Source organism: Salmo trutta, chromosome 34, assembly GCF_901001165.1.
Source record: "Salmo trutta chromosome 34, fSalTru1.1, whole genome shotgun sequence".
In the NCBI taxonomy this organism is placed as follows: domain Eukaryota; kingdom Metazoa; phylum Chordata; class Actinopteri; order Salmoniformes; family Salmonidae; genus Salmo; species Salmo trutta.
Window position 1 is genome coordinate 10722604 of NC_042990.1, and position 22477 is coordinate 10745080.

General features: G+C 42.6%; 1 protein-coding gene across 14 annotated transcripts; it reads right to left on the reverse strand.

Annotated features, from left to right (window-relative positions):
• Nucleotides 1-1320: 1320 nt before the first annotated feature.
• LOC115173554 (retinoic acid receptor RXR-beta-A) lies at nucleotides 1321-22018 on the reverse strand. Of its 14 annotated transcripts, none has more exons than XM_029731759.1 (14): nucleotides 21708-22018; nucleotides 21077-21221; nucleotides 16322-16551; nucleotides 14435-14461; nucleotides 13713-13860; nucleotides 12879-13058; nucleotides 12264-12287; nucleotides 10469-10629; nucleotides 10121-10250; nucleotides 9756-9888; nucleotides 7560-7601; nucleotides 6890-6981; nucleotides 6617-6722; nucleotides 1321-6517 (listed from the first exon to the last, which is right to left on the reverse strand). In XM_029731759.1, exons 2-14 carry the CDS (start codon nucleotides 21090-21092, stop codon nucleotides 6370-6372), a joined length of 1437 nt encoding a protein of 478 aa, XP_029587619.1. In that variant the 5' UTR covers nucleotides 21093-21221; nucleotides 21708-22018; the 3' UTR covers nucleotides 1321-6369. The 14 variants fall into 14 exon arrangements, with proteins under 14 accessions (XP_029587619.1, XP_029587618.1, XP_029587624.1 ...); XM_029731758.1 differs by having other exon boundaries at nucleotides 10463-10629; XM_029731764.1 differs by lacking the exon at nucleotides 14435-14461.
• Nucleotides 22019-22477: the final 459 nt, after the last annotated feature.

The window sequence follows — 22477 nt, forward strand, 5'->3', positions numbered from 1 at the left end:
CCTTGACTTTGTTGTCCTTAAGCCATTTTGCCACAACTTTGGAAGTATGTTTGGGGTCATTGTCCATTTGGAAGACCCATTTGTGACCAAGCTTTAACTTCTTGACTGATGTCTTCAGTTGTTGCTTCAATATATCCACATACTTTTCCTACCTCATGATGCCATCTATTTTGTGAAGTGCACCAGTCCCTCCTGCAGCAAAGCACCCCCACAACATGATGCTGCCACCTCCGTGCTTCACGGTTGGGATGGTGTTCTTTCACTTGCAAGCCTCCCCCTTTTTCCTCCAAACAGAACGATGGTCATTATGGCCGAACAGTTATATTTTTGTTTCATCAGACAAGAGGACAATTCTCCAAAAAGTACGATCTTTGTCCCCACGTGCAGTTGCAAACCGCAGTCTGGCTTTTTTATGGCGGTTTTGGAGCAGTGGCTTCTTCCTTGCTGAGCGGCCTTTCAGGTTATGTCGTTAAAGGACTCATTTTACTGTGGATATATACTTTTGTACCTGTTTCTCCAGCATCTTCACAAGGTCCTTTGATGTTGTTCTGGGATTGATTTGCACTTTTCGCACCAAAGTACGTTCATCTCTAGGAGACAGAACGCATCTCCTTCCTGAGCGGTATGATGGCTGCATATGCTGGTCCCATGGTGTTTATACTTACGTACTATTGTTTGTACAGATGAACGTGGCACCTTCAGGTGTTTGGAAATTGCCCCCAAGGATGAACCAGACTTGTGGAGGTCTACAATTTGTTTTCTGAGGTCTTGGCTGATTTCTTTTGATTTTCCCATGATGTCAAGCAAAGAGGCACGGAGTTTGAAGGTAGGCCTTGAAATACATCCACAGGCACACCTCCAATTGACTCAAATGATGTCAATTAGCCTATCAGAAGCTTCTAAAGCCATGACATCATTTTCTGGAATTTTCCAAACTGTTTAAAGGCACAGTCAACTTAGTGTATGTAAACTTCTGACACACTGGAATTGTGATACAGTGAATTCTAAGTGAAATAATCTGTCTGTAAACAATTGTTGGAAAAATTGCTTGTGTCATGCACAAAGTAGATGTCCTAACCGACTTGCCAAAGCTATAGTTTGTTAACAAGAAATTTGAGGAGTGGTTGAAAAACATGTTAATGACTCCAACCTAAGTGTATGTAAACATCCGACTTCAACTGTAAATCAAAATGTTGAATCCAATAGTACATGGTTGTCAAGCTTCCAACAAGTCAAATGTTCCACATTGTTCTTTGAATGCTTATTTTGAAACATACACTGAAAAGCATGGACAGACAAAATCCACCAAGACAGGAATGGTACAGTATTAAAACCTTTACTCGGACATGATACAACAGAAACAGATTCCAAATTAAATGACAAAAAAATGACTTTCCTTCCCCAAAACACACAACAGTCAATCATTTCCACATGTATGCTGGAGTCAGAGATAAAAACATGACAAAAAAAATAGACATGAGAAAAAGGAAACTGAAGCTCCCATGTGATATAACAGTTCCTGCATGTGTTTAATAGTCCTGAATACAGACAGATGAATAGCGCGGTCAAAGGAAAGAGTCAAGCACAACAAAGAAGCAGTGTATTTTGGCGGGAATCAACGACAGGAAATCTCGAGATCTAACGAAAACAGCTTTTCTTGATCAACAAAACAACTCTGATCAAGTGAAAGTCTACCATCCTAAGCACTTATCCCACTTTGAACGCATTCTCCTCTGAGCATGTTGAGGTGGCCCTCCCCTCAAGTTCATCTGCGTAATGGGACACTATCCAGAGGCGTGACTTCAGCGCGCACCTTTGGGATCTATGCATTGGCTCCAATTTTTTTCTCAGCTTAAGCCAAGGTTTGCTGGCAGTGTCCAATGCATATTTTTCTACGTTAACACACTCCTGTTTGCGCTGGACACGGAAGACAAAACTGTGATCCAAATAGCCAAATTATCGGTGCACGTTCCTAGCTTGTAACTCTGCCCTCTTGGGCCACTTAAAGAAAAGCACCAATGCACAGTATAATCACCATAGGGACCACCCCGACTAGTGCCCTCCCCCTTGCTGTGGCACCTTTCTTATAAAGGGGAGTTCTTTAGTGACAAAGCACAACACTCTGAATACTCAACAGTCAGCCACGGGGCCTCAGCGTGGCACAGCATCAACGCTGGCCTTCACACCCGTTTGGCAGTGTTACGTCATCACAGGGGTGGCACCAACCAACCGCATGGGGTGTTTTGATCATCATAGAGTTGACCTTTGCACCAGGGTGCCTATTAAATAAGTATTGCATCCCGCTAGATACCAACACATAACAGCTTCACAGGCTGCAAAAGCTTAAGCGTTTTTTTTTTTTTTAAGGAAGTGATTTCATAAGTAAGTTGAAGATAAATGAACGTAATCAAAAGGTCCAGGCGTCTGCCTTGAGTGCACGCGGTCACGAGGGACACGCATCTTTGGGCCGCACACCGGCGGTCTGTCTCCAAGGGCGAAGACCGCCGCAGCACTGCCATCAAGTAATACCGAAGGGACACTGCACTCGGTTGGCAAGGGAAGAGAAGGGCCCGGGCAACATGTCCGCAAATTCACGCCCCACTTCGCTTGCGCCCATGCTCTTCTGTGCATCTGTCTGTGTTGTTGAAAACCTCTCTCCATGCTGCAGCACACCCAAGCTTGCTGGTATAACCAGACCAAGACTTCATTGTACACAGTGGACATAGTGACATATCAACACAGGCACATAAACATAGTGTACAGGCAGTTAAAAAAAATCTTCTTCTGATGAACTGTCTGCCTGAACAACCTGAAAATGCTTAGCTTATAGAACCTGTAGAATTCTTATAGGGCTGTTATACTATACGAAGTAATCTCTGCTCACAGCTAAACTGAATTTTATAGGACAAGACACAGCATAACAAGGGATTCACTTTAAAATGCACTGTTACAGCATTAGAAGAGGCAAGTGAGTCATTTTGACTAAATATGACATTTAAATATCTCTGCCATTTTGACTTTTCCTAAATATGTCTAACACACGCATGTTAGCATTTTGTGTTATAAGCAGTTTTAAAAAGAGGATATATATTTTTCGGAGCGACAAGTGACTTTTTCAAATCCTCCTACGGAGTCACATGCAGGTAAGACTGATTTCTATATAGTATCCAAAATTGGCTCTATTTCAAAATATCACTTTTCCAATAATGACCTCTGTTCCATGAGCTCTACACTTGAGCATGAGAAAACATATAGCCTACAGTAACAAACTCATGAAAATGCTATTTTGTTCTTTGAAATAATACATTTTTTGGCATTCTGTTACCTAAGACCTTCATAAACACAAGCAAAATATTATTTTCCCAATAGCATATATGAAATTAATTTATTAGACTGTTAGAATGTTGGAGTCAAAGACTTCGTTTTGGCTTGAAGAGGGGTCCCTCAAGGCCAGGCTTTTCTAGTGTTAAGAAATGGGAGATTGAAATGCGTTCACATTCAACTGAGGAAGCTCCCCCCAAAAAACGAGGGAATTACACGAGGGGTTGTTGCCAACATCGTGACAAGATCGTGGTTCACACTGGGGATACACAGATCAGATACTCTACCCTGTGGGACTAAATTCGTTAAGACTGATCTCGAGTTCTACTCATTCATTTTATTCTGCAGAGACTGATTCCGAATTCGATTCAGAGCTCTGAAATCGGGATGCGACAACAAGCGACGCAGCTCTTCTCTGTACATTCGCAATCTGGACACTGAGGAACAGAGCGTGTATATTCACATGTATAGACGTACATAAACCCGACGGGCATGTAAATGGTCTACAGTGCTCCCACGGCCTGTTCACAGGCTTCGAGTAAGACACCCTGTTAGACAGGTATCATCCTCCATATCCACATTACATGGGGGAGGTGTTCCTCTCCCGCCAGAAAGGGCTGACTGCAAGTCAATGTAGGGGATCGGCTGAAAAGAGTACGGCCGAGTGGGAATCCTATCTTAAGTAGACCTCAGTTTCAAGAGGGAAAAAAGGTGGAGGGTGTGTACTTGCACACTCTTAGCGTTTTGTTTGTGTACTGTGTTTGCATTGGTGGGAGGAGCTATAGGAGGACGGGCTCATTGTAATGGCGGGAATGGAATAAATGGAATGGTACCAAACACATGGAAACAACGTGTTTGACAGCATTCCACTGAACGGGCGGCAGGAAGCCTAGCGGTTAAGATAGTTGGGACAGTAACCGAAAGGTTGCTGGTTCTAATCCCTGAGCCGACTAGGTGAAGAATCTGCCGATGTGCCCTTGAGCAAGGCACTTAACCCTAATTGCTCCTCTAAGTCGCTCTGCTTAAGAGCGTCTTCTAAAATTACTAAAATGTCAATTCCATTCCAGCCATTACAATGAGCCCATCCTCCTATAGCTCCTACCACCAGCCTCCACTGGTGTAAACAAGCACATCTATAATTGTAAGACCACGAGTCGTGTAGCACCCAACTTTAGGACAGTTGAACTTCTGTCCAGTAAGCGATACAGCAATCTCTATTCTACATCCTAATTTCTGTTCTGAATGGTAAATAATACCAATCTCCAAATACTTCATAAACGACCCACACATCTAAATCCTTCTATGCACACAATATGGTCTCAATCGTTATGCATCCGCCAATATTGCTCACGTTGTGTGTAACGATGCCCTTTTAATATTTCAGTTCAAAGATTGTATCTAATGTGTTGACAGCTAGTTCTGTTATGGGGGGAAGCTGAATCGGCCCCTATTGCTTAGCTTTGTGTAAGCAGACCACACAATACAGTCGCGGTAGATGGCTGGCAGGGTCATCGGCTGAAGCCAACCAATCAACTCCACAATAAAACACAAAGTATTGTCACAGGCTGGGCAGGCTGAGGGGGCGGGATCTATCGCCCTGCCCGTGACACAGCAGCCCTATAGAATACCATCGCGTCAAGAGTGACGGAACTACCAACACAACAACTAGACCTAATAGTCAGTGACAACGAGGTGGGTTTTTCAAGCTTAAAATCCAGTCTATGGGTAAAACCCTTTACGATTATATATATATATTTTTTTTACAGTACATATTGAATGTGTACACTATCTGTTCATATTGCTAATCGGGGAATACTTTTTGTTGTGTGCTAATATGCTTGCTAACCCCTGTGTTTTCCCTACTGTATGCACATATTGGGATTGCCCAGTCGTGCTCTAGTGAAGGAGCAGATGTGTCATCTTATTTACATATTGTAGAAGGGGAGTTGTAGGGGGTACACTAGACCACTGGAACAAGATATCTAATGATATCAAGGCTTTCTTAGACCGGATGGCCATTTCACAGAACGAAGCACGGCCATTAACACCTTGGCTCTTGAGAAGACATATGATGAGAGATGGAGAGATTCGTTGTGGTTGCCCCAGTTTCTTAAAAGCTGGGCAGATAGGTTTCTGCAACAAATGTTTACTTACACAGTAATGTTTCACAGAGTGCAAAAATGACCATTAGCAAAGTAGAGGGTATCAAACAAAAAGAAACATCTAAAACAGCACCAATGAACGCAGTGCTCTTGAACAAGGTTGCACTCACTTCCTGTGCCCAATGGCCCTTGTTTGCACTTAGAGAACAAACAGCAAAATGCAACAAAGAACACATCTTACAAGTCAGTTTCTCTTTGAAAGCCTGGTGTGAGCTTTAAGGGCCAACCAAAGTGCCCCCTCCTTGGATTTCAATGCCTTAAAAAGGTCTCATTTTAAGAGTACAGTACTTTAGAATGAATTCAGCGCATTTAAGCATGAATAAAGCATACTATTCAAATCACATTCAGATTGGTGAACTCAGAGGGGCGTGTCTGCCTCTATTGGCTGTGTCCTGACCAATAGAAGTTGGGTGACAGTTGATTGAAATATTACGCACCTGATCATGACGTGTTTGGGTTAAACCCAAGAGTAAAGCCTTAGACGGAGTAAGCCACTCGTCATATCTATGCGCACAGCAATGTATCTGAATAACCTACGAACCCCACAAGAAGCTGAGAGGTCTACCAGATTCGCAGAAGCGTTTACACTCAAAGCTGGAGGCTACCAACTGAAGGATAACTCATGATAAAACTTGTATATGCCGTTAGAAAGGAGATACTTCAATGTGTCTTAACCCCTACGTGAAAAAGTGTTTGCTTCTGTGTGTTTGACAGCATATGGTCTTTCGGAGCTGTATAAGCTTGGGGGAGGGGGTTATGGGTGAAGAAGGGGTGGTGGGGTTGGTGTGAGTGGGACATCAAAACCAGCAGACATGGTGAAGCCCCAGAACCAGGGTGCCAGAACTAGAACCCCTGGTGCAAAATGGACCAGGGCAGAACCTGGTTCTTAGGTCAGCTGGTGGGGCGCCTCTAGCATCTCCATGAGAAACGTGTCGATAGGGGTGTCGCCAATCAGCTTGAAGAAGAACAGGTGCTCCAGGCACTTCAGGCCAATGGAGCGCAGCGCTGGCAGCCGGAGGAGGAGCTTAGCAAACCTGGGGCGATGGGGGAGAACGAGTGAGGTCAATCATGGCGGTGACGTGGGAGTATTGTGCGGATAGGTGCTATAGTATGTCTGTGTGTTTCTCTTGTACCTGCCCTGCTGGTCCGGGTATCTCTGTTTACAATAGGACTCCAGCGATGCGTACACTTTCTCCCTCAGCAATTCCACTTCACTTGGGCTGGACAGGCCCTTAGCATCTGAATGCAGGAACAAACACAGGCACTATAGAACCGAGAATAATAAACATGTGATTCTTCCTGACATCATGCTATATCGGGGATGAAATGACTGAAGTCATAATCTGGTCTGAAACGGCTTAAATCGTTATCTCGTCTCAAACCATTATTTGAGCGGATATCATTACCTGGGTTGAAGAGGATGATGGCTCGGAGGCAGCCGAGCTCGGTCTTGTCCATCTGCATGTCTCTCATCTTACTGACCAGCTCAGTGAGAACTCTACAACCAGGGTCGAGGAGGGGGAGGTGTGACAGAGGGACGAGAGAACGGGAGGAGATGGGTTAGCATCTTCTCTAGGGTTCACCACAGTTCCACTCAACGATGCAGCAGTTAAATAAAGAAAGTAACAGAAGGGCAGGGATACAAGTTTTACATCCTCTTTACACTGTGCATTTAAACGTTACACTACAACCACACAATCTAGAAATTCCATCCAAGCCCAAACCACACTTTTCTTATTTATAAACTACTGCACGTCGCAAAAAATGTTGGGTAATGCAATAATTTAATAAGGACAGAAAGAAGATGAAGGGAAGGAAGTTAGCAGCTGGTGTTTTGTCGACGCTGCGCCAGCGACCAGTCGAGCCTGCACTACGACAGAAAAGAGGAAAAACAGAACCCAACACGAGCGGACAAGATACACACGACCCGCTCTTTTACCTGGGCTAATTACAGCACTTTCTCTGCCAGATTCTCTCACTCAACAACTGGGCCAAGAAAAGCGTTTATTTTGTGGCGTTGTTTTGTTTTGTGTTCGTTGTTGATAGGGGAAGGTAGGCGTGTAGTGATGTCATTACCTGTCAAATATGGCTCCAACCTCTGCATTGTGCGCACTCTCCCTGTGTATTCAATTACAATGTGTTATTACAATGTTATTACACAGTTACATTGTTATTACATTGTCCCCCCCTGCGTTGGTTTGGGCCCAGAGGAACAGGTAAGTTAGACTCTACATTGCATTTTGGTGCCCAGTTCCACTTCTGGGACTAACAAGCTACAGGCTCTTGTTGATGGAGACTTGGGCCTGATGAAAATGTTTTAGATAGCATTTAAACTATGGGAAGTAAAGCTTGAGGAATGACAAAAATATGCCAAATGTAACACAGCAATAAATAGGTCCGAGACGTTTGAGCACAGACAAGATTTAAAAGGAGAAAACGTTCATATTGGGTCTGATTGAAATAGGGCAAATAGTTATTATTTATTTAATGTTGTTGTTTTTTAATGAACCTTTATTTAACTAGTTCTATACAGTATTACCCAAGACCTCTGCTTATCTTCACTACCATAGCATTTTAGGCATACTTCATTGTACCCTCGATAATTAGCATATAAAACTTTCTGGGTAGGTACGGATCATTTAAAAAAATCCTTCATGAAAATGGTTTAACCAAATCAGCACAAAAGGGTTATGGGTATTAGCATGGGCCAATGACAGTAGAGCAGAGAAGCATAAGCCAATAGAGGAGCATAATAAATAGTCAAAGGAACAATGCAGTAATATGATCAGGGCAGTTTAATCATCTTAATCAAATCGATTTGGCATAAATCATAAATGAATGAAGGAAATAATGCTTTTTTTAGGAAACAAAAAAAAGACACGTCACACACAAAAAAAAAAACATTCAGCGGACCACATTTACGGAAGGATGTCTAGATTGCGATGAATCTGAAACAAAAGCCTGCAACCAGTTAATCCAAGAGATGCTTAAATTCCTGTGGGAATTGGGAGTCTTGCCGTTTACGAACTATTAATAACAATGTAATTACTGTGTAATAAACAATGAATTCACACCATGTGATGTGGCGACCCTATTGAGTTGGGGTGGGCACGCGATGAGTGCAGGATTTTGCTCAAGACAGGTGCCATGCCGCTTGATTAAAGGCTATTTTACGCTACTGAATAAAATACTGACATCTGCCAATGTAAAATGGAATAGATGAATGTGCCCCGTGTGTGTGTGTGGCTGTGTTGGGGGGGAGGAGGGTATCCTAGTGAAATCAACAGTGACGTCTACAGTACATTAAGCATTAGTCCCCAGCGTTCTGGCACGCTGCATCATTCTAGAGGCAGTCTAAAGGCGTCAGCATGCTTCAGTTCGGCTGGCACCTGGCCAAACTCAGCTAGCCGAACCGAACGAGTGTGCTCGCATACTCCCTTAAAAGACCTTTGCTTGCAAAACGAGAAAAAAAAGCGCGCAATAGTACTGTTTGTCCATTTTGAGACACTGTAGCCAGTATACACTTCCTCAAAATAATCAAAATTAATCTAAGATAACTAAAAAAAAACCTGTCATTAATTTAGACGTTTTGCCCGAATAGATGTCAGTCGTGCAATTTTACATCTAAGATGTTTGGTGTATTTTCAATTAAAAAATGTACATGAAAACAAGTCGTCTCTTGTTGAATGACAACAAAGACTTCACTGAAGAATCCCTACTGTTGACCAATGACCAATGAAAGGTCGTAGACTTTGTCTCTGAACTTCGGCTTGCCTCCAGAAAAAATGCTGGGTGCTCGAACAGCCCAAAAAAATCCTGACCGTAGTCCAAAATGAACAAAAACGTCACAAAATGTAATCATAATATATGCACGAACTCTACCGAAAGTGCTCCATTCTCCCTTTAGTCAGGAAAATGATTCAGCTCATTTCAACAAACTCATCTGGACTCCAAAGAGAAATGGCCATTTAATGAATAATAACAGTAACAGGCATGACCATGACTGAAAATTATGTTCTACAAACACATGTATGGTAAAGTGTTTATATGACGGCGTGTATGATCAAATAAAATAAACTGCCATTACAAAAACACTAGACATTAAGTGTCGACTGTTTACGGAAAAACCAATGCAGAATGCTTAAATCATTCAGGGGCACCTTTTTTTCAATCTTTCTCCCTGCAGTTTATAAGCTTTTATTTGAAAATGAACATGTAAAAGGCTGCTTCTATGTGCTTCACCGAGGTCCATCGCACATGTGTGTGTGTTACCTGTCGAAGATGGCTCCCACGCCGGCACTGTGGGCGCTGTTCCTGTGCACGTGTAGGCCGGTGGCCAATAGGATGCCGTCCTTCACACTGATGGAGCGGTGAGAGAAGGAAGCGATCAGCAGCTCGTTCCAACCTGGAGAGAGACAGGGTCATCAGCCTATCCATGTAGGGCTGTGAACGGCTTGGATTTAATGAGGTCAAAGCTGAGCAGGGCTGTGTTCATTAGGGTGCATGACAAAAAACTTTTTACAACTAAAAAAAAACTAGTTTTATTGGATATGTCCAGGTAGTCCCTCCCTGTTTCAGTTAGCTTTCTTCCGTTTGGTGCTGATGAACATGAAATGGCGAAGGCTTTTTGAGCGTACCGGCACGTAGCAGGATGACCTGGTCGTCCAGGGCCAGCTCAGAGAAGTGGGGGACCCTCTTGGCCCACTCCACCAGGGTAAACAGCTGCTTGTCTGCAGCCTGGCAGATGTTGGTGACTGGGTCGTTGGGCTGGAGAGAGGAACAGAGAGACTTCAACATAGGGCACAAAATAGAGACTGGAGACCTTAGGATCACATTTAAACTAAGCGGGTCATTTATCTAAGAATATATTGTATCACAATAAATTGTTGGCTCAGTCGCACAATCAAATCTCTAGACAGTGGAGTAAGAGAAGTTGGTATGTGTGCGTTGCGGGGTCAGACGGTGGGTCACACACACACATTTACCGAGCTGTCCCCGGAGCTCCCGTCTGCATGCAGCTCGGTCTTCTGTTCCACGGCCATCTCGGCCTCCAGGATCTTTTCCACGGGCATCTCCTCGTTGACGGCACTGGTCGACTCCACCTCGCTCTCCCGCTCCTTGTTCCTCTGGCGCTCTTCCTGTACGGCTGCAGGGGCACAGGAAGGGCAGACGGAAGGAGGGGACGAGAGAGTTGGGGAGCGAGAAGGAAAGAGGCACAGGAGGGGAAAGTAGGGAGCAGCAGAGGGAGAAGGATGGAGGGGGGAAAGATAAAGAAAGAGCAGGACAGGGAAGTGAGGTGGAGAGGGAGGGAGAGAGCAAATGGGAAGCAAAGTGAAGAAAAAAAGAGAAAGGTGAGAGAGAAAGGTGGTGAAATAAAAAGAAAAGAACAAGAAAAAAGTTGAGAGGAATGTGAAATGAGGAAAGTAAAAAATGACACAGGTAGAGGAAAAGGAGATACACAGATATGTACATTTCCCGGGTTAGTTCAAACAACAAAGCTTTTTTTTTTTAACCTTTCACACCAGGGGTCTCAAACTCAAGGCCTGGGGGCCACATCAGGCTCGCAAGCTGCTTTCCTGTGGCCCCAAGACTGATATCTGATTCCCATCAGCCATCAAAAGAATTTTCCTATTACAATCACCCCACAATAAAAGGTATATTCCTATGGCACATTATAGGTTATATATATATATATATATATTTTTTTTTATTTATATATATATATATCTTTGAAGTCATCCCAAACCACATAAACTGGCACAACAATACCAATCATCTGTGCACCACCATCAGCAAATGCAGGGACATATGTGAATCAGCCCGACACCACAGTAATATGATGGTAATACGATTTTACACAATGTCAGCGATACTGAGAACAGTAACACTAACTCCACGATAAGCGTTGTGTTGCTATCAGCGTTGTGTCAATGTGATGTTCTACCTGCTACACAGAGCATGTTGTTTTGAGAGCGGAGAGGAACAGAGGGGAAGAACATCTTTCCTCTATTTTCCCCTACTGTACCTTACCATATTCATCAATTATGCGTAAGTACGATAGCTTTGGTCCAGTTTTTCGCAAGCACTCATTAAATTGTTGGTAGTGGTTGTACTAAATGATCCTCGAATTACACAAGTTGCCTTTGTTTACATTGTGAACCTAGCTAGTCAACGTAGCTAGCTAGCTAGAAGTAGTAGCTTCTTGACTTCATAAATCTTAGTAAAATAACCAGTGGAGTATAGTGGAGGCTATATGCAACCAAAATCAACTTTATTTCTCATTATTCCAATTTACAAGATTGAATGAACGCGGCGTCAAGAATTGAACCTTTGCGATTCCTGAGCTTGGGCGCTGCCATTGGACATGACGCAACGCGAGCACAACAAGGGTAGTGAAGCAGCTTTCATTGATTTCAAAGGAAGCATTTCCTCAACGGCTGATGGCAATGTTGTACGCCCGATGGCTATAGTATATCAGGGCCTTAAGACTTACATTGCGCCTGGTAATTAGAGTTTTATACCAATACATTCTGCAACATACCTCACCCAGAAATGGACCATCACAACAAAACAACAAAATATTGTTGTTTTACCTCTTGACCAAATAAAACATTTGAAAAATGCACAAACATTAGAAAAAGGATGATTGTTTCAAAGTCTTGTAGACAAGAGAGCGCCGTCTTCCGTGTGGGATGGTCCATTTCTGAGCATTGACATACAACTACATAACAAGTACTCTGCACTATTCCCCACCAACTAATTAAATGCCATTCTCCTTACATCTCTGTCGTTCATCTTGGACCACTACAGAAGATGGGAGAGAGAAAACGAGAGGAAACAAGAGGGGAGAGAGAGGGGGACAGGGGTTAGTGTTTACAAGGCTCTCCATCCCCCTCTCTCTACCTCTTTCTCGTTCTTTCCATCCCCTTTGAGTACAATCAATACTCTGCCCTTAGAAATTCATATTACAATACTCAAAAATTGTTAAATGCTCTTAGACATCTTTATTATACATAGATTATTTAAGTGGATTTAAAAACAGCAATTGGAAATAGTTTTTTAACAATACAATCTTTTCGGCAACAATGTCAAACAGTGTTATTTCAGCAGGGCAACAGGACGGTTGGTGAGTGGGGGTCTTCGGGTTAGGGGACACAAGGGGCCCCATCCCTCTTACTTCTACTTTCTTACTGTAGCAAGTCAGACCCAATTTCAATAAGGATCCTAGCTCTCCCTCACCCTTTCTGTCTCGTCGCAGTCCCGCTCCTCATGTCTCCAATTGCATCCCTCTCGGCCTCTCCTTCCATTTCAAGCCTTACCTGGTGATAGCGTTACCCTTTAATAAGCCATATTGAATGCTAGTTGAGGACAGCAGACTGCTAGGCTCCCCCTTACCTTCCCTCTTCATGCCACAGGCCAGGCACTTCTGGTAGCGACAGTACTGGCAGCGGTTGCGCTGGCGTTTGTCCACCAGGCAGTCCTTGTTGTCCCGGCAGGTGTAGCTCAGGTCCTTGCGCACCGTGCGCTTGAAGAAACCCTTGCAGCCCTCGCAGCTGTGCACTCCGTAGTGCTTACCTATAGAGAGAATGACAAGAAAGAGGAATGCAAATGGACAACAATAGAGAGGGAATAGGGGGATAGCAAAAGGAGGGAAGGTTACATCAGTAACAAACACCTTTCAATCATTCAGGCACTAAGCCTAAAGCGCATTGTTCTTCAGGTGTGATGGCAATGAAAATACATGGAAGTGTTTCGGCCCCTTTTAGTAGAAACTGAACTGGTACAGACAAGGGAGAGATGAAAAACAATTCGCTACTGTGTTTTAAACATTTTATGCAGCTTTTTTTTACAATTTTCTACACTACGGAAAGGTAACCCCAAATCTAGGCTTATATGACGTTTCCATACCATAAGGCTATAAGTCCATGTAGCCAATGCCATGTTGTGTAGATCCCACTATGCACAGCGGAAATCTATGGGTGTCAAACCCAAATTCATGAGAAACATCCACACCACCTAACTAAATTTCATTCAACGCCTGTACAATTTTGGACAGAACTACCCTTTAATAAACAAAGCATATTGCACTACTGCTTCTCTCTCAGCCCCCCCCCCCCCCCCCCAGGCTGGGTGGGGTTTTGGCCATATTGCATACGCCATTCAATTCATCTCCGATCTCCACAAGAGCATAGGGTCTAGCGGCCAGTTTGGGATTGGGCCTAGACTTACCAGAGGAGCGGTCACCACAGATGGCACACAGGCGCTTTTGGGAGAGCATGGGGCCCCCTGGGCTGTGGCCTCCCAGCCCGAACGGAGGCTTCACGTCATCCGAGCTGCTGACCGCGTGCAGGCCCGACATGGAAACTGTGGAGTTGATCTGGAGGCAGAGAGAAAGGGGGGAGGGGATAGGGGCAGGAGTGAGAGGGGAGGATGTGTCATGTACTGACAGCACATCACTCCTTAAGTTTGATTATTTGGAGTCATAGATACAGAGCTGTCATATTTCAAGAAAAATGACAAAAAAACATCAGTACTTTCATGCATCCAACAATCACATACATATTGCCTGCTATCTTTTTGAGTGGGCTGGTTGATCAGTATTAAAGCCACATTCAGTTACCCGTTCGCACGCCCAGGCATCATTGGTCGGAGAAAAGAGCCTCCCTCGCCCTCAAAGCAATAGAGATTACAGAGCACTTCTCGCCCTCACCAGTTCAAGCAGGTTAAGTCTCAAGGCATCCTCATAGCCGGATTAGGACGTTTGAGGAGAATCAGAGGCAAAAAGTGAAATGGGGGGGAGGGAGGAGAAAGAAAGAGAAAAAGCAAGGGAGGGAGAGGAGGAGAAATAACACTGAAAAGGACCATCTGATGTGAGAGGAGATAGAGGAAATAAAACAACCAATATAGAGAAAGGCAGAGGTGGTAATAGAGGGGGGGGGGGGGGTTCTTACCTCTGCACTCCTGGTATACATATTGATCTGTGAAGTAAAAAGAAAGGGATGAAGTAGAGGGCAGGGGAGGAAAGAAAGAGGGATGGATGGGCACACTCAGGGACGGACAGTACGGGTATTTGTTTGGATATTCACTACTATGCTGCCACTACGAGCCCCTTGGACCAATCATTTTGTGCCGGGGAAAAAAATAAAAAAATCTACATAAAATGTTCGCAAACGCAGATAAATTAAATGTAGATTTAAAAACTATACTTTGTGCATGTGAATTTATGGATTTTATGTACAGTACTAGTCAAAAGTTTGGACACACCTACTCATTCCAGGGTTTTTCTTTTGTTTTACTATTTTCTACATTGTAAAATAATAGTGAAGACATCAAAACTATGAAATAACACATACAGCCCTCTTCTGTATACCAACCCTAGTTTGTCACAACATAGCTGATTGGCTCAAACGCATGAAGGAGGAAAGAAATTCCACAAATTAACAAGACACCTGTTAATTGAAATGCATTCCAGGTGACTACCTTGTGAAGATGGTTGAGAGAATGCCAAGAGTGTGCAAAGCTGTCATCAAGGCAAATGGTGGCTATTTGAAGAATCTAAAATATAAAACACATTTTAATTTGTTTAACACTTTTTTGGTTACTTCATGATTTTTGGATACTACATGTGTTATTTCGTAGTTTTGATATGTTCACTATTATTCTACAATGTAGAAAATAGTAAAAATAAAGAAAAACCTTTGAATGAGTAGGTGTGTCCAAACTTGACTGGTACTGTATATATTTCATGGAAATATTGCAGAATGTGTTCCCTATTTTCTAGTCATACGCAGGAAGAGGACAGGGAGAGTTTGATCTTTTGATGTGTGGTTTTGAGGGCAACCAATGATTCATCCACTGGCACCCTTGATCTAAAATGTCATAATTTAACCATTACTCAATTAATTTAATATTTTGTGAGGTTTTTAAAGTCAGAACGCATTCAAAGAAAAAGGCCAACATGTTTAAAAAAAGTACCCAAATAATACTGTTTCGTGGTTGATTTCACAGAAGAAAAAAAATGCTACTTTTAAGAATCAATGATTTACAACATTTAGATATGTATGGTTTCACGTTTGCCTTTGGTAGTTATCCACAACTTCACTTGACCTATAAGGCTGGGAATTGCCAGGGACCTCACGATACGATATTATCACGAGGCTTAGGTGTCGATACGATATGTATTGCGATTCTATATGTATTGCGATTCGATACTGTGATTTTATTGCGATTCGATGTTCCAAACATATTGCTCACCATATGTCTGCTGCAGAGGGACAAGAGAGAGACATGATAATACGAGTTTTGATCAACCATGGAAATAAAAGTGCTGAAAACAAATTGGCTCCCTATTTAAAAGATGATATAGAAAACAAGCATTGAAGGAAAAATACTAGAGTTTTGATGCGGGTACAGCTAGCTCAAAAATAATACTGCGATATTGCCTAAACGATACTGTTTACCGTCAACAATTATATCCCTATATTTAACTATTCATTTTTCACCTATCACTATTTAACAATAACATACATCACAGTATATTGCACATTTTAGGGGTCGTAAAATAGCAGCCAATTGTTAATTTAGAATAAAAGTGAGCTCAACAAGTGATACTCTTCTCAACCAATCACCAGAGGCTGATGATACTGGCAGATACACACATGTTGACTGCAGCCTATGAAGTCACACTTGGTTCACACGGGCCACTACTGTAAAGCAGCATTTATTGACAATGGCGCCAACTTCCCATCTCTGAACGACCCTGAAAGGTGAAAGATGAGGCAGAAGAAGAGTGGTAGAACAGAACAGTGTTAGCTACCTGTATGGAACTCAGGGCTCACCTGGGGGCTGCTGATGGGGCCGTAGCCCACCGAGGGTGTCCCGGGCAGACAGGGCGACCCCAGGGAGGAGCTGATGACAGAGAAGGGCGAGCCCATGCTGCTGATGGGGCTGTTGACGGCCGAGGTGACGGGCGGCAGAGAAGTCATGGCGGCAGCTGTGGGGGTCAGGGGTGGCGAGCGCTGGCCCGAGGGAGGGGAGGACACAGAGGAGCTGTCTGGGCTGCGGGAATCTGGTGAGAAACGACAGGGATTATATGCCAGAAAGTGAGATGACACCCTACATACAACTCAAGTTTAAGAAAAAAATGAATGAGTTCCCCTAGCTACAATAAAGTTAGTTCTGTGTGTGCTTACTTTTACAAGGGTCATGCCCAGGGGTGTCAATTGGGTAAGGCAGAGTACAACAGTTGCAAACCCTAGATCAACACCAACTTAAAATAGGCCATTAAAATCATTCTAATCCCGATTAAAAGGCAAATACAGTGTAGCGGAATCAGAGAGACGGCTTTAGGATCATGCAGACGGCTCAGAACCGAGGCGGGAAGGCTGCTTTCGCGGCTGGCTGGCTGGCTTTGGGACAGCGCATCAATGCAGCTCCGCAGTGAACAGCGCAACTTTTTTCTTAAAACAGTGCAGAGGTGGTAGATGGTTAGTTAATTGCTGTTTGACATAAGATTAAACTAGAGTTATTTTTAAGCCGGTGCTGGGCTAGTGTGTAGCAGCTCATTGTTGTAAGACAAGTGTTTGTAGAATGTCCCCTATCTACTAAGGTGAATGAAGTTACAGCAGCCAAGGTGATAATGGCTGGTGTCAATTTTGGTTGTTTAAAATTGCATTTAGAGTTTTTAAACTGTGTAAAAATGCAGTAAATGACCCCTTATATAGCACTTGGAATAATTCTGTATAAGCAATAATTTATACCAATAATAATGAATTTGGAAAGTGTATTTCCAAAGTTCAATGCAAACCTTCAGAAAGTATTCACACTTGACCTTTTCCACATTTTGTTGTTACAAAGTGGGATTAAAATCTATAATTGTCATTTTTTGTAAACAATCTACACAAAATACTCTTAATGTCAAAGAAAAATTAAGAAAAATGAATTAATATAAATAAATAAAAAACACTATCTTGATTAGATAAGTATTCAACACCCTGAGACGATACATGCTAGAATCACCTTTGTCAGCAATTACAGCTGTGAGTCTTTCTGGGTAAGTCTCTAAAAGCTTTGCACACCTGGACTGTACAATATTTGGCCATTAATCTTTTTAAAAATTATTCAGGCTCTGTCAAGTTGATTGTTAATCATTGCTAGACAACCATTTTCAAGTCTTGCCATAGATTTAAGCCGATTTAAGTCAAAACTGTAACTAGGCCACTCAGCAACATTCAATGTCATCTTGGTAAGCAACTCCAGTCTATATATTTGGCCTCGTGTTTTAAGCAATTGTCCTGCTGAAAGATGAATGTCTCCAAGTGTCTAGTGGAAAGCAGGCTGAACCAAGTTTTCCTCTAGGATTTATTATTTATCCTAAAAAACGACCTAGTCCTTGCCGATGAAAAACATACCCATAACATTTTTGATTTTATTTTACCTTTATTTAACTAGGCAAGTCACTTAAGAACAAATTCTTATTTTCAATGACAGCCTACTGGGGAACAGTGGGTTAACTGCCTTGTTCAGGGGCAGAAGGACAGATTTTTTACCTTGTCAGCTCGGGGATTTGATCATGCAACCTTTCGGTTACTAGTCCAACGCTCTAACCACTAGGCTACCTGCCGCCCCATGTGGCAGCGACCACCATGCTTGAAAATATGAAGAGTGGTACTCAATGGTTGTGCTTCTTTTTTTTCTTCTCAGTATTACTTTAGTGCCTTGTTGCAAACAGGATGCATGTTTTGTGTTAGTATTGTGGCGTAACTGCAATGTTGTTGATCAATCCTCCGTTCTCCTATCATATCCATTCAACTTTGTAACTGATTTAAAAATCATTGTTGGCCTCCTGGTGAAATCTCTGTGCGGTTTTATTCTTCTCTGGCAACTGAGATATGCAGGCTCCCTTCCTAATTCTAGTGGCTGGGTGTAACGGTACACCATCCAAAGTGTAATTAATAACTGCACCAGGATCAAAAGGGACATTCAATGTCTGTTTTTTTACCCCATCTACCAATAGGTGCCCTTCTTTGTGAGGCATTGAAAAACCTCCCTGGTCTTTGTGGTTGAATCTGTGCTTGAAATTCCCTACTCGACTGAGGGACCTAACAGATAATTGTATGTGTGGGGTACAGCGATGGGGTAGTCATTTAAAAATCATCTTAAAACACTATTATTTCACACAGAGTGAGTCCATGCAACTTATTTGACTTGTTAAGCACATTTTTACTCTTGAACTTACTTAGGCTTGCCATAAAAGGGTTGAATACTTGACTCAAGATGTTTGATTTTGAATTAACTTGTAAACATTTCTAAAACCAAATTCCACTGACATTATAGGTTATTGTATGTAGATCAGTGACACAAAATCTCAATTTAAATCAATTTTTAAAATTCAGTCTGTAACACAAAATGTGGAAAAAGTCAAGGGGGGATACTTTCTGAAGGCAATACCAGGCAGAAAAGAAAACAGCAACAATACATCAAAAAGTAGAGGAAAGAAAACTTCAAATCAACCACCACGCATCAAACATTCTAATACAAAACACAGACTTTAGGCAGACTAAGCAATCAAACATTAAAAGCTAGCTTGAAAGGGTAGGTCATTAGTTAGCTTGAATTTTCTTGTTTAAAACCTGTCTCCTTGACATGTGTAGGTCACCCATTCTGCACAGGTTTGTAACTTACGTGAATCATCCTCGAGGGCCTTAAAAGGTGAGCAGCTAGAATCTTACATTTGATGCGGGTTGAATAAAGCAGGGTAGTCCGATTAATTAGGCTGTAATAAGCAATTAATTAGAATATACAGCCTGAAACTAATGACTGCAAAATCATGTAAATGTTCCTTACAAGCCAGAAAGTTTAATAAAATTACATTTGATTTTACTCTACCCATAACCAACTCAGTGGCCTTGTGGTTAGAGTGTCTGCACTGAGATTGGAAGGTTGCGAGTTCAATCTCTGGCCAAGTAATACCAAAGACTGTAAAAATGGGACCTGATGCGCCTCCGCTTGGCACTCAGCATTAAGGGGATAGATTTGGAGTAGCAGGCTGACCACACCGCACGCGGTTAGAATTAGAAATCCATGTTATTCAGTTATTGCGCCCACACTGCTCGCGAGCGTCTGCGTTGCCAAGGGCTAAAATAGAAGTCATCCCTATTTCTGACGCAGATCGTGCTACAAGTCCTGCCTCTCCCATCTCCTCATTGGTTTATAGAAGCAGGTACCCACGTGCCATCTCCTCATTCCGTGTAAGGCCCTGCGATAGACTTGCGTCCTGTCCAGGGGGTGTACTTGTACATCAAGCTGCCTCGAGCGAAAGAAACAGGAGATAGGGCAGGAACCTATGAGCTGTTCCGGATCGCACAAGCCAAGGCTACTTACTTACCGGTTGCCCAACACCATGTTGGTCGAAATTTGAAACAAAATATCCACAGGAAAGTATTGTTTAGCTGACTTTTTAGAGCGCCGGTACCGAAGTTTCTATCACCACCTAGCACATGCGCAAAACCATGTAAATACCTGCTGGCTTCAGTATGCATGCATGCATCGCATGTTTGCTCATGACCGAAGGCACGTGCACAAGACGGATGTACATGCACGCAACGCAGGCAAACTAACTGAAGTCAAGTTTTATTAGTCGTATGTTCGGGATACACATGGTATACACCGTCCAACAAAATGCTTACTTCTTAAAAATACAACAATAAGAAATAATAAAATATAAGAATATGAAAAAAGTAAATGGCTCAGTAGAATAGAATAAACATTTAGCATAATTATAATACAGTATTTAGCAATCATAATAAGAGTCATGTAACAGCAGTTGTGATGTTTGTGTGTGTGTGTGTGTGTGTGCGCCAAGGTGCGGAGAGTCAGTGGATGTGGTCAGTCCCGTTCAAGTGTTCAGTAGTCTGATGATGGATGTAGATGGAAACTGTCTGAGCCTTTTGATATCAGACCTCATGCTCCGATACCATCTGCCCGGCGGTAGGGGAACAGCTCGTGTTTGGGGTGTGAGGACCGCTGCAGGCCTTCCTCAGGCACCATTTTGAGTAGATGTCCTGGATAGGTCCCAGTGATGTACTGGTGTCAGCAGGTGTTGACATGGTTTTGAACATGTGCCAGGTGATAGAAATGTCAACTTCTGTACCGCCGCTCTAAACAGTTGAGTAAACAATACTTTCTTGTGGATATTTTGTGTCAAATTTCGACCTGAAAGTCCAACACCACAGAAAACAAACTAACTGGTAGAGTCATTTCAAATAATTGTATTAAACATTCTGGCTTGTAAGGAACATTTACACAATTCATTTCAAGCTGTATATACCAATAAGTGTGTAGTAATCAGACTAAAAACTGGTGATATGTTTTTTTGGTGTAATTTGTGAGTGCATCCTTGTAGATATAGCCAACTAGGCTATTCAGTTAGGTGGCTTAGTAACTTATGCCTTGAGCCATTGCAAATATTGTCAACAAGCATCTCTAATGCACCAACTATAGTTGACCACTGCAGCTGGAACATAAAAACAAAATGCTGAAGTGGCTTGATAGTTAGCGAAATTCATTCGAAAACACCAGTGGCATTCTCTTACCTCTGCTGTCACCCATTACTACCTCCTTGGTGGAAAAGACGTGCTGGGACACCGATAGATGTGCTTCAATCACACTCGGCTATCTAACTCAAGACCGCGGACTGGGGCCCGGGCCAGAGTCGTTTTCGGATGACCAACAACAGGACTGAAAAAAACGGGGGGGGAAATTCATGAAATTACAGACGCAAAAGTCAACATTTGAAATCAGGCCCGTGTTTTTGAGAGGCACGGTTTTCATAACATGAGACATAAGCATCCATTCTCATTTGTTTTTTTGTGTGTGCATTTTGGCCAAGAAGAAGCATGTCGTAAACGACCTAGCTAGCTGACGTTATGTTTCTAAAATGACTAGCTACCTAGATTGTGACAAACGCGGAGTCAACAAAATTGTGGCCTATAGACAGTGCAGCCACAGATAGTAGGACGTTTTGTATCAGTTGTGCAGTTAGCTACCATTAGCAACCTAGCTATCTAGCGTAGTGCAACAACCGACCAGAGAGAACTCGCAAAGTGATAGTTGGTCAGTTTGTAAACAATTCAACATTCTAGCTATGCATTACCCCAACAGTAAGATATAACGTTAATGCTAAAACAAACTATGCATCAACAATAATTATACCTAATTACTAACGTTTTTGACAGTGTAGTTTCTTCGCATGAAAAGATGTGGTGGTCAGGCCCCGAGTTCGCATGAAAAGATGTGGTGGTCAGGCCCCGAGTTCGCATGAAGAGATGTGGTGGTCAGGCCCCGAATTCTTCCTCTCCTCTCTCCCCACTTTGCCTCGCCGTCAGCCCTCCCTTTCCCTGTACAGCCCTTCTGCCTGTGGCTGACGGAGTAGCTACCGTACCAAAAACAGTACAGTTTGAAGAGGTTTCTGCATTACGATGCATTTACATGACACTTCAACATTCTATGGCAGCCATGTTAGCTCCCAATTAACATTACATGGGGAATATTTAAAAAAAAATATATATATATATAAAACTGAATGTCTGTAATGAGCATTATGATGCATTTACATGACACTACAAGATGCAGCCATGTTCCCCATTAACATTACATGGGGAATATTTAAACAATGTTATGTAACTGAATGTCTTGAATTAGAAAAATATCCCAAATTCTAAAAGTTGGCACAACTCTAAATACACAGAACCCAAATATAAACACAACACGCAACGATTTTAAAGATGTTACAGTTCATATAAGGAAATCAGTCATTTGAAATAAATTCATTAGTCCCTAATCTATGGATTTCACGACTGGGAATACAGATATGCATCTGTTAGTCACAAGATGCCTTAAAAAGGAGGGGCGTGGATCAGCAAACCAGGCAGTATCTGGTGTGACCACCATTTGCCTCATGCAGTGTAACACATCTACTTCACATAGAGTTGATC